We start from the raw sequence: 13,421 nt of genomic DNA on the forward strand, positions 1-13,421 counted from the left end.
AAGTAAGGCTAGGGCTATTCAGTTTCACAACTCTCAAATTGTACAGTGTCATCGGTTATGAGCGTATTGATGAATAAACACTTTAGATTCTAGGCTCATTTTACCTCGATCTTTTTGAAAGTGGATATGTGTCTGTAGCAGTGCGGATGGCATGTGCTCTCCATTCATACCGCCAGTATAATGTCTTAGGACCAAGTGTGCTTTCCTGCAATCTTTCATAGATAACACCATTATGAAGGAACAGTTCACAACTGTGTATGAAAGCTAAAGAAGAATGTACGATGGTTTGAATCATCCTCCTGGTTAGCACAACTGTGGGTTTCCCGACTCCCACGCTGGGGATATGTTTGTATGACTAGTGAGTGGTGCATTTGCATGTGAATCAGTGATTGGACGGCACGGCAGACCCCACACACTGCAATACTGGGCCAATTGCCCAATTTCTTCTGCTTTATTACAGCCTCTGGGGACATATTAAGATTCATTTTCCACTTGGCTACATAACAGTGGAATTTTGTAGCTAGCGTTAATCTTTGATTCCCTTGTCGTTGACTATGATTATGTGTATCTGTTAATTTAGGCAGAAGTCTGAATTTGCATAGTCTGTAGTGGAAATGCATACATTAACTGCTGTGTTCCTTTGGCTTTAAAGAGCTTTTGTCTTGTGGCACTTACCTTAAGGTTAATATCACAGGAATAAGAGAAATGCCAGCTTTACAGCCAAACGGCTAGAACATTGTGTTTTGTATTCCCTACAATCAGCAGGCCTTATAACCGTTACATCAGAGACTTTATTATCCTTTTGTACTTTGTGTTGTAAGCGGTAGCATGTATATCACACGTGACCTATCCCTTACTGATTTTTTATTTGATTGAAGTTCTCACTTTAAGAAGCTAAAAGTTATGTTGGCGCAAGCTTTTAAAGAGTAACAGTCGTTTCTCGCATATGTCTCCCATCGCATCTGGTGAGATTACGTCCATTAATCCAAACAGACCGAGTGGATGTCCGGTGATTCTGTGCTATACATTCATGTCTGTTAATGGAAACAAATTGTACTTCCTGTAGTGGATCCATTTATCGTCTCTTCGTTGCTTCATGTCTCCGATATAGTTCTCATACACCAGCAGTGATGCTGCATCTTTTACACATCGTTTCAGCTCTTTATACATTAAACTTCTTTATCGCCATTATCCGCCGCACTCTCTGCACTTCATCACATGTCCATGCTGGCTGCAGGACCCCTTGCATGCATAGCGTGATTGTAATTAGCCGACATGGCGCATTGACACTATAACACATCTGCTAGCAGCTGCCTGGAACGCGTCTGATCCTTACCAATTGATTTTCCTCATAGATACGAGAGGTAATCTGTTTACTTCTGGCAACAATATCCTGATGCTGTCTGAGTTACAGGCAAATCTCCAGCATCAGTGATTTTGTAGTTAGTGGTAAATGAAAGCAGCCCACCCACCTCTCTGGATGTTACTTACCCACTTTCCTGTTAGTAACCAGTCAGGTGCCAGGTTTCGGATGACTTGCACATGGACATCAACTTCCCCTCTGTCATTGCATGTGTATGGAATGGGTTGTGGGCAGCCTAAGTATTTGGTCAGGGCTTGAATCGGAGTTTCAGCTGACTTTAGAAACTGTATAGAGGGTGGTGGAGGACGTTGAGGTTTTTATTTTTTAATAGGTGGAAACTTTTACTATCAGGTTAAACCTTCTTTCTCATACGTCCTAGAGGATGCTGGGGACTCCAAAAGGACCATGGGGTATAGACAGGCCGGAAGGGATCCCGGCGGTCTGAATACTTACACCTGGATCCCGACCAGCACAATCCCGACATATTGGCCCTCTGTGGGTGTCCACGACACCCATAGAGGGAGAATAAATTAGTGTGCCGAGCGCAGCGAGCCCGCAAGGGACTGCGTTGCGCTCGCCCACCTGTCGGGATTGTGCTGGTCGGGGTCCCGGTGTCTGTATTCTGACCGCCGGGATCTCGTACTGATCCCATTCAGAGGGTGTCCAAACAAAATCCTCAGTACAGTAACCTGTGTAGCAGTAGCCTCACGGGGAAGGAGGGGAGAGGTGTAGGGATTTCTTTTCTGACCTAAAAGAGGCAACCAAAATAATCTCTGGTTCATTGTAACCATTTAGTTTCTTCTACCACCTCTATTAGACATAGAGATAATACCCTTCTCCTCCACTTCAGATTTGTGCTGGAGGGGATGTGGGCAGGGAAGGCACCTTGCGCCATATATTTTGGAAATGTCCTAGACTGGACGCCATATGGATGTATATCCGTAGGCTTATCTCTCAAATCACAGACGTTAGCATACTGGCATCTACATTCTTTTTCCTGTTACCCCGACATATTCCAGGAAATGCCAGACCCATTCAAAAGCTTATTTGGCACATTATAAATGCGGTGAAGTGACAAATGCTATACATTGGAAATCTCAATCTCTTCCCTCTATGGCTGCTATAACTACTGCAATCTGGGATACCTATTACAGGTATATGGAATGTTTAGCCAGTATTGTAGACAACAAAGCAAGTTTTTTTTTCAAATGGACTCCTACATATATGCTTGCCATATTTTAAGATGTAGATAGAGAATATATATGTATACATACACACACACACACTCACACTCAGTGGGACAGCATTCCTAGAGATTCTCAGCTGAAAAAATAATCACAGCTGCATTAGCCGCTGTGCTGTGATTTATTTTTTCCGCTGAGAGTCTCTACGAGTGCCGTCCCGCTGACTCTGTGCCTATAGGATTTTTCCAGGTCGGGCACTGGAGCAAGTTGCACTGATTAATTATAGGAGTGCCAAACACCTTGGAGATGGATAGATATATCTATTTTATTTTGGTTCTGTGACATATAAAGTCATTATTAGATATCTATATGCTGGTTCTCTTTCTGTCTGAAGATGTGTGTTTCTCTCTAACGGAGATGTTTCTCTATTGATATTATTATTGTTATATGAGTGAATTGCTGCATCTCCCTTTCCCCCTCCTCCCCATTTGTCATTGTTTATGAAAATCCTTTCAATAAACATTATTTTGTAAAAAAAAATAAAAAATCTTTGGTTCAGCCACCTCCATAATATACTCTGCAGATACCGTCTGAGAGAAAGGGCCGTCCAATCCATTTACAAATATAGTGAACCCGGATTTTGCTGAGGGGGAAACTTGTTCCATTACCAAGTGACCACTGGTCCTTGATGCACATTCTGCATTAGTCAAGTGTTGGTACTGACCTAGGATATCTGTACACATAAGAAGCCTCCTCTAATGGCGTTATTCTAAAGTGTCCTGCCAGCCTATGATCCCTTGCCATTGTTATGTCTATATGAGTAGTGTGTATTCAAGGTGTTGTACAGTGGTAATTCACTGTACAAAAATGACCTCTCTGTTCCCAACTGTAGCTTCTGCCTGCCAGCGTGGAATACTAGTTGACCTAAAGTGGAGATGCACAAAGTCCTTTTCTTACTCCATTTTTGCCCAGTGTATACGCTTTTAGTATGTGTATAATTATTAGCATGCACTTTGGGCATAAAATGTGTTATCTGCACTGTCCTCTGCTGCTTCACAGCCCAGATTGCAGTTTTGTCTGAAATGAACCTGTCCTGCTGTTTATTAATCATTGTTAACTAAAAGGGCATACACATGATGCAATATTTCTACCGATATGGACTATATAGTCCCTATCGATAGAAAACACAGTGCATATTGCAGCTCGTGTAAACACCTTGCAATGGCGATGTGCAGTCCCGCGGGATCGTCATCGTAAGGAAAAATACACAATGTAGTCAATATCGGCCGTCGCACAGTGTGTATGCAGCATTGGTGTCCTTTACAAATATGGAAACCTTTTATTTGGACATCTTCAAGGTCATTAATAAAGTGATTGGAAAGGACAGGGACAGTAGTGATCCCTGTGTTACACAAGTATCCGATACATTGCAGGATCTACCCCATTGCGGGACAGCAGTTAAGTGTGGGTCTGTTTTCTTGCCTAATAACCAAAAGCTAATTGTGAGCAGGGTTATGCTGTTCATAATAGATGCAATGGAAAGACACGTTAATGTCAAACAATCTACAGTAGTTTATCTCCATGTGTTATATATGAAATTGTACGTGCCATTAAAGACATTTAATATTCACAGTGATAATTGGCCACTGCAGAGACAAAGCTGCTGATTGTCTATGTATAAGCTTGCTTTAGTTTGCAACTAGAACTGAACTCATCATGTTTTTAAGGTATTCTCTTGTTAGAAAGTTGCGTCTGGGCCTTGAACCAGTGTATTGGGTCACTTGCTTTAGTGAAGAGATGATTAGATTGGTATTTCCTGTGTGTCTATTTTATCAATAGTTAAAAGGGTAAATATCGCACCTGAATGCTCTACTGGCCAACATATGTACTCAAGGTTTAACGTGTCTAATATATCCTCTGTCAGAGCAAATTATTTCTTAAAAGTATTTGCTTTAGTCGTTCTAGTGAAAGCTACCACTGAGACTTTAAGGTAGATAGAACTAATGCTCTAGAATAGGTTGTATTTAATCTGAACAGGGAATTAATACTTAAGAACATCTATGGTATTCCCTGCCGGCTGATGAGTGAGACGGGGGCTCAGTAGTGTTTATTTCCCAGCTGCACTGTTATGCAATGTCACCTCAGTTGAATTGGAAGGGTTCATTAGAATGTATGATGTTTTGATAGACATACAATAATAACATCCTCTTGTCTGTGTTTTTTTCCAGTGATCTGGCCTTGAGAAATTGCTTTCTGACAACTGATTTAACAGTGAAAATAGGAGACTATGGCATAGGATTCAGTAGGTATAAGGTATGTCATTTATTTATGCCACTTGGATCGATCACTCACACACACACACACACACACACACACACACACACACACACACTCTTGTATGTTCATTTTGAAATTGCTTGCTGAGTGTTAATGATCTTCTTGGTTTCCTAGTGGCTAGTACTGATCATCCATTATTTGAAAAGTTCCGCTAACAACAGCTCCAGATAGTAGTTATAGCAATTCACACACAAACATTCCTACAGATGTGCTCTCCACTATTTCTGCTGTCGTGGCAACCTTATAGACACGCTAGGTCCCTTGTGACTGTTTGTGTTCAGTGTCTTATTCACTCAAGTGTGTGTGTTAGTTGCAATCTGATGCAACAAAACCGCTACACAAGGCTGCTCTGATTAATTTGCTATGTCACACTTTTTGCTATGCCACACTTGTACATCTGTGTACAACAGAGTCTGAATCTGAGTGCGAATTGTTACAATGCCGCTGCTTTTTTCAGCCAAATTCCATTGTACCTCATATACAGATTCAGACTCTGTCGCTCACAGATATTCGAGTGTCACATATCAAATGAATCCGTGCAATCTCGAGATGCACAGTGAAGTGAAAGACACTACACTGCTTAGCATGGCTCACTCACCTGGCGTGTATTGTGCCGCATGGCGTATTAAGGCTATATCTACATCTCCAAATTAGGAATTTAAGAAATTGGAGGAGACAGTGGTGCAGAAGTGAGAAAGGGAACGGAGGGCCCTGCGGTGGGAGATGGTAATGTAGATAATATGGTCTGAGCAAGAGGGACTGGGTAGCACAAAAAGTTAAAGTAAGTAATTGTGCAAGTAGAAAGCAAAGTGGATGGAATCTTGAAGGTGGTAGTGAGAAGTGGTAATCTGAGAGAATTCTTGGTACAGAACTACAATCGATTGAGGAAACTTGTGTCACGGTCAGATGTAATGGACGGGCGGGTGGGGGGTATTGGGTAGTTTATTTGATGAGACTGATTAAAGAGTGATATCATCTGTGAGGTAGACTAGAAGGAAGATGAGCCTACTTTTGGATATTTTGGGTATCGTTGTGACATCCAAATGGATAAAATGAGAGGGAGAGAAAATCTGGAAAAGAGGTAAATCTGGGTGTCATTTGTGTAGAGGTGCCATTGATTTTTATGTTTTTAGTGGTCCTGTATGTCTCTACCTCCCCATTAGATTGCAGTCTGTCACTAGCAGGATTCCTACCCCTTCTGCTCTGTAAATGTTTTTGTTCTGTTCGGGGTTTGTCTCCCCATTGTTTGGTGCAGTGGTGTTTTGTGGCCTGGTCTCTGTAACGAGGTACAAAAGCTACATGCTGCAGGATGGGGTGATCTTATAGAATAAGATTAAGCTATTCGTTTTTCACTGACCATTAGCAGGATTACACCTGCTCAAGATAGAAAATAAGCCATGTTTCAGACTTGGTTTCTTTAATCTTTTTCCTGTATATTTTTACTTTTGACATTTTAGGAAGATTACATGGAGACCTCTGATGAAAAGTTTATCCCGGTTAGATGGACAGCTCCGGAGTTAGTAACGAGCTACCAGGATAGAGTAATAGTTGCTGATCAAACCCGTTCCAGCAATATTTGGTATGTAGTAATTCCTGTAATATGATGAATTTATTGTGGAGTTTTTTTCCTGTTTATTTGGCGCTATAAGTAGCAGTACTTATTAATAAGGTACATCATTATTTAGTTATACTCTGCTCTCAGTTCTATAATGGACAACATTAAGAAAAAGTTAAGTGATGATTTTCTTGGCTACATAGAAATGACTGCTACATTGAGAAAGTACGAAGGGTTCTCCTTGTCCTATGGTGGAGCAGAGAAGGCCAACATATCATTAATAAAACAATTATAAATGTAGTCTCAGACACTACAGTTTTCTCAGTACATGGAGAAAATGCCATTTGTATAGCGCAGACATGGGTATAATGCCACTTGATGTCTGTGGACTTCACTTTACAAAGCTTGTATTGTATCATGGCTTTGTTTTTTAACAGAAGTTTTGTTTCTGTTGCATTGTATTTTTCTTCTGTGTGTGTGTGTGTGTGTGGTGTGTGTGTGTGTGTGGTTTATTTTCACACTTAAAATGAAAATGTTTTTATTTTACATGTCTCTCTCCCCAGGTCTCTTGGAGTGACTCTCTGGGAACTTTTTGACAATTCTGCCACTCCCTATGCCGATTTGTCGGACAGTGAAGTCTTAAATTATGTCATAAAAGAAAAAGAAGTGAAACTTCCTTGTCCTCAGCTAGACCAGCCATATGCAGACAGATGGTAATGAACTTATTAATATAATCTCAGGGTTATGGTTCTCTTCTATTCTATGGCCTGACCACAAACTTCTGTAAAAGCATAACAGGATATTGCACAGAAGTGCCGAGCTTTCAGCGGGTTTCAGGATTCAGTAAGGATAAGTCTTTTCATACAGCGGCCATAGCAGTAGGCACAAACTAAAGTACGTTATTTATGTAGGTTATCAGTACTTTTGGAAGCTGCGTTTAATTTATAGGTTATGTGAGTAGGCTAGCATTCATTTCTATATTGTGTATGTATTGCAATTATTGCTTTTAGTATCATTTGCAATTACTTGATCCAGGATTTGTGACAGTGCCTTTCTGTTGCCTCCTCTGGGAAGACTGTACATGTCCCATGCTTTGATCTATCTACACTAACTGATGCAGTCAAGCAAAGAATGAGCAGACCAAACTGGTGTCAGCCTGGATCGACAAAATAGGTGCTCACAAAATAACAGCGAATCTACTTTCACAGTCCACAGTGCATGATACAGCTTGCCGAATCTATTCTAGCACACTAATCACCTACTGCACCTATCGAAGACGGTCCTTTTGTGGGCTGAAACAATATGGTTCAAACGCTTGGAACCATGGGCCTAATTCAGAGTTGATCGCAGCAGCAAATTTGTTAGCAGTTGGGTAAAACCATGTGCTCTGCAAGGGGGGGGGGGGGGGAGAACAGATATAACATGTGCAGAGAGAGTTAGATTTGGGTGGGGTGTGTTCAAACTGAAATCTAAATTGCAGTGTAAAAATAAATCAGCCAATATTTACCCTGCACAGAAACAAAATAACCCACCCCAATCTAACTCTCTCTGCAAATGTTATATCTGCCCCACCTGCAGTGCACATGGGGGGTCATTCCGACCTGATCGCTAGCAGGCTACTTGTAGCACTGCTGCAATCAGGTAGTCACTGCCTACAGGGGGAGGGGGAATTACTGTGCAAGGCTACGCTCGTTTGTGCAGTCTCTGCACAGCTCAGGACTTACTCACCCGCTGCGATCATCCAGGATGGGGCTGACGTCAGGATCCCTCCCTGGAAACGGCTGGGCACGCCTGCGTTTGGACGGACACTCCCTGAAAACGGTCAGTTGCCGCCGCCGGCCTCTTCCTGTCAATCTTCTTGCTGTCTCTGGTGCGAACGCTTTCTTCGTTATGTCGCAACCTGGTGAGGGCCGTCGCCAGGGAGCAACGAGCCTGCGCATTATGACCCATGCGCAGGCGCACTACAGACCTGATCGCACCGCTGCAAAAAACGGCAGTGTGCGATCAGGTCGGAATGACCACCATGGTTTTGTCCAACTGCTAACAAATTTGCTGCTGCGATCAACTCTGAATTACCCCCCATGACCGTTCTCATGACTATGGTTCAGAGGGGAATAGTCAATTGTTTGAAAAGTCAGTTTGGGTGTCTGGTTTTTTTGTCTATTAGGAAAAAACAATCTAATAGATGGGAAAAAACAGACACCCAACCGACTTTTCAAACATTTGAATTCCCCCCCCCAGAATGTCTTGTGCATTATCAGTGTACTTTAACGATCCTAGAATTTTTATTTTATGTTTAGATTTTATTAAAAAAAATTACTTTTTATTTTTAATATGCTGTAAACTTTTTTTTTATTGAAATAATTAAAGCATAAATAGGCCTAAATGGTTTTTGTATTACTTTTGTTGCTTCTTTTGTACTTGTGCCAATATTAATATTCTGTGGGTGATAACCCTCTCAATAACTGAATACAGGTTACAAAGTGAAAATGTGTGGATCATACCATGTAGCTATATATCTCCTTTGTAAAACTTACCCTTATCTTGCACCAAAAAGGAATGAACTAATGGCTGCTCCTCTTAATGAGTCTCCTGTTAGCAAGACTTACGAAAACATATCCCAAACTAAATACAGGAAGGGAACACAAACTAGGACTATAGGTAAATGGTACCAAGCAGTTCTCCTCCTAAAGGAGCTGAAGGTACGTAATTTGATATGGATTATTATCTAATAATTGTATTGATTGGTCTTTTAATCATTGATCTATCCTAGGGTTCAATACCTGAACCTTTAAAAGAATTATCAACACTCAATATACTCAGGCCTGTGGCTGCAAGATGGTATCAAACTAAAACCTTTATTAAAAGGTTATTAATTCACACAATACCCGAGTTGTATACATAATTCAGATTTGTAATATACAGCTGTAAAATTTTCCACTCTTGAGGTCAAGATTTTTCAACCCTATTATAAGGGTGCTACCATTCAGTTGTGGATTCTCTTAAAGGATTCTACAGTTTCTTTCGCCTATGCATTTCATCTCCTCATGAGTCTTCATCAGGGGTATCAATGGTGTGAAATGAAAAATTTATGAGGCGTTAAAAAAGGGATATCAAGCTGGTAATCCACCAGGTAATTCAAATTTATTTAGCAAATCAAGAGAACATCACATCTCAAACTTGGGCAGTTTCAAAATCAACAAGTTTACAGATGTATCTGAATGATGGCCAGATTAACGAAATTCAGCTATATCCACTTAATCTCATAGATTTGCTCCGAGTACCTTTGTCTGTGTTAAACAAATGTTTAAATCTATGTATGTACACCCATTGCTGTGTGGACCATATAACTTTGGGTGTTATACATTCTTATAACCTGCAGGGGTCGCCACCACTTGTCATTGTTTATGCATTAAATAGCAATTACAAAACAGTCATTTGTAAAGGGCCCCATACACTAGTGTGATATTGCACGTTTTCGTGCAATTGCGACGAGTTCCTGAGATGGACAGCATGAAAAATTTCAAATTGCATGTACTTTTCTTGCGATTGCGCGCTCCCGTGTGTCACAAATCGCAGATCACACGTGCTGCACGTGGGATTTATCTCAATTGCATGGAAATAGGTTTAATGACATTAGATTGCATGAGATAAATCACATGTAAAAATACACTCGAGTATGAAATTGCAATCGCAGCCCGCCCGGAAGGCTTCCGGCCAGATTGCAGTAAAACTGCATGCAAGTCATTGCTGAGATTCATCTCCCTAGTGTATGGGGCCCTTAAGACTGTGCTTGGATGCATTAAAAAATCAAGTCAACTGCATAGATCATCTGAGATCCTAGTTAACATTTGATTCAAGACCTAGCAGAAAAGCTGGGACATTGCCAAACGTGTTCATTTATCTACTTTTCTGTGTTTTACTTTTCTTCCTTTCTAAGGTATGAAGTTTTGCAATTCTGTTGGCTACCTCCAGACAAACGACTGACTGCTGAAGAAGTTCATAGACTACTGACATACCTCCGAATGCAAAGCCAAAGGGAGACTGAAGCGGACTTTGAACAACGCTGGAATTCTCTAAAGCCAAATTCTAGTAATCGGCAACCTGCAGCAAATAACCTGGCATTCCCAATCTTGGAAAACTTCAACAGTGATGATCTATGCCGTGAACTGGATGAAGTTCTTACTGTAACGGAAACTAGTCAGGGGCTCAGTTTTGAGTATGTGTGGGAGGCAGCCAAAGAAGATCATTATGAGAAGCACAGTCAAGCAGACTCTGATTCTGCCGGGAACTATAATAGCATATTTTTCCCTGTGCCTGTAGACGTTTTTCAGAAATCCATTTCAGACATTGGGCAAGAAGATCAAGATGGCAACGAAGAGGTCCCGGAAGTTGTACCAGTATTTGATGCACATAACGTCTCTGTAGCTAATGAATATTACATTCAACTGGAGGAGCAAGGGGAAAGCAGATTGGACTTTGAGAGCAACGACAATCGAAAACGTAAAGGTGAAACTCTACAGTTCATTGCTTTGAGTGATCTTAATTCAGCAGGATCCAGGAAAAATGATCTCCGCCTAACCAGCTCCGCGCAGAAGGCTATTCCGGAATATTTGCATGTTTCAGGTCGCTCAGATTTGCCATTCCATAAAATCATCAGTCGCAGTGACCGATCAGAAAATATACCTCTGGAAGTCTCAAATAGTGACTTGTCTAAACTGAATGGTAGGCACACAGATTACGAGTCCCCTCTGACTTTTCCAGAGCTTGATTTCTTCAACAGAGATGGAAGGCATATTTTTGACATTGATACTATCCCCCAGGACAGTGTTTCAGAGTCAAACCTAGGGTTAACAGACTTCGAAGAACTTTCTAACAATTTTCTGTACTTGCGAGAGAAAAACTTACTGTCAGATAGTCCGGTGGAAAAAGACCATATATTTGATCAAGCTAAATCATTGCAAAGTAACCTTGGTTCCAAAAATATTTTTCAAAATACGAATAGCTTAGACATTGAGCTTATGTTGGCAGAACTTGATACTTCCTTCAAAAATATCTCTGGTGCACAGGTGACGGCAGAGCAGGAAAGAATGCAAAAAATTATCGAGGTGGCACAGTCATCGTTGATAGAAGAAGCAGAATCTATTGAGTATGATGATTTACTCCAAAATTTTCCCACAGACCCCAAAGTTTGTAGCAGTGAGCTTGAAGTTGTTAATGAGGGTGACAAAATGGACACGTTTGAATCAAGAGTTCCAACTGCAGTGAGTGAGAGTTTGGATCTGTATAGATCTTTTGGTCATAATGATGATGAGGAGCAGGTTTTTCCAAGACCTGGTGATGGTCTTTCCACAAATGATACTGTTAAGCCACTACACCACATAAATGGAGAACTTGCTGTAAATCCAGGTATTATAAAACCTGCTTCATCAGACACAACCAGTCAAGACAGCCTACTAGATGATAGTACATCAAACTGCACACAATCCTTAGTACCTTCTATAGGAACGCCAGACTCTCTAGACTCCTTAGATGTTCAAAATATGTTAGAGACCGAGGAATCGCACAAATGTGTTCCATCTGACAAACCTGCTGATAGCGGCTATGAGACGGAGAACCTGGAATCACCTGAGTGGACCTCCCATGTGACCGGTCCTTCAAACCATTCTCCAAGCAATCCTGAGGTAGTCTCTATTACTGCTCCTGTCATTATAATATCAGAAGTTGGGCAAAATAACATTAATGGGAACGAGGGGTATTTGGATATTAAAACACAGAGACCTACAAATGGAGGTTGCAACTCCTACCGGGACTCTGCTTATTTTTCCGACAATGATTCGGAGCCAGAAAAGAAGCCCGACCTGTCTGACACGATAGTCTCTGGAATTGACAATACAGTCCTTGATCTGCAATCCAAAGAGGGAGACATATTGGGAAATACAGCTAGAAGTTCTGCATCTAAAAGGGTGCTTGTTCCAGGAGAATGGACTGGTCACCCGTCTTTGAATATAGAAAACTCTGATCAAACGGTTCATATCCAAAAGCCCTCTTTTGAGGACAGCACGTCAGACAATGAGGAGGAAATTGTAAATCCTTTTGGACCTTCTGAAGTGTTCTGTTCAATTAATACAATCAAAGATATGCCATTTTTGAGCCATACTGAAGGACAAAAACTGAAAGAACCTGACATGGAAGGGAAATACCTAGGAAAGCTTGATGCCTCTGGCCTGTTCGATTTGTCCGAGGATGGCATAGATGCTGATGAAGAGGACGAAAACAGTGATGATTCAGATGATGACATCAGAGCTTTTAATCTACATAGTTTTAGTTCAGACAGTGATGACGAAACAATCCATCCAGTTCCTGTTGTTCACATGGATACAGATGATGGGAAGCACTTGAAAAGTTTAATTAAGTTGCCCAGACTTGCATCAAACAGACTTCCTGGGAAGAGCAGAAAGGCTGTGAGCTTTTTTGACGATGTTACAATCTACCTATTTGATCAGGTACGTATATTTCTGTAAATACAGATGAGTCAATGACAAGCACCATAAGTAAACCATGCAATAGAAGAACAGTGATTTAGCTCTGACATATGCAGAATAAGAGGTTTATTGTAGATTGTCTTCCACACTTGTGCTTGTAGTAAAAGCTTCCACAAGATGCCACTCAGTGCCTTCCTAAGTGAGTGACGTATTGAACTGTGGAGCGCTAGCTCCACCCAGTCCAGTGTATTAAGTGAATGTGGCATGTAGGCAGAAATATCAGTATGTTAATTCCTGCTCTTGCTTTGTTTGTGTTTGTAAATAGAGCATAGTGCTTATTCTGTCATCAGAGTAGGAAGCACAGCAAAAAAAAAGCAAGTTACTGTGCGCCTGAGAAAAATCATGCTGCACTGCAGGTGGGGCAGATGTAACGTGCAGTGAGAGGGGTGTGTCCTAGCTCCTGTCTAAATCAGAGTGCAACAATGAATCTGTCCAGC

The 13,421-nt window shown here is 41.2% G+C and overlaps 1 protein-coding gene across 1 annotated transcript in view; it reads left to right on the forward strand.

The window, feature by feature from the left end:
• The window catches only part of LMTK2 (lemur tyrosine kinase 2), a 187,033-nt gene that overhangs the window by 150,355 nt on the left and 23,257 nt on the right, over positions 1 to 13,421 (forward strand). The window contains exons 8-11 of the mRNA XM_063934494.1: positions 4,776 to 4,860; positions 6,342 to 6,463; positions 7,003 to 7,152; positions 10,380 to 12,945. Coding sequence (XP_063790564.1) covers positions 4,776 to 4,860; positions 6,342 to 6,463; positions 7,003 to 7,152; positions 10,380 to 12,945 — 2,923 coding nt within the window. The remainder of the gene's footprint in view (positions 1 to 4,775; positions 4,861 to 6,341; positions 6,464 to 7,002; positions 7,153 to 10,379; positions 12,946 to 13,421) is intronic.

The sequence above is a fragment of the Pseudophryne corroboree genome, chromosome 7 (assembly GCF_028390025.1).
Source record: "Pseudophryne corroboree isolate aPseCor3 chromosome 7, aPseCor3.hap2, whole genome shotgun sequence".
Classification (NCBI taxonomy): Eukaryota; Metazoa; Chordata; class Amphibia; order Anura; family Myobatrachidae; genus Pseudophryne; species Pseudophryne corroboree.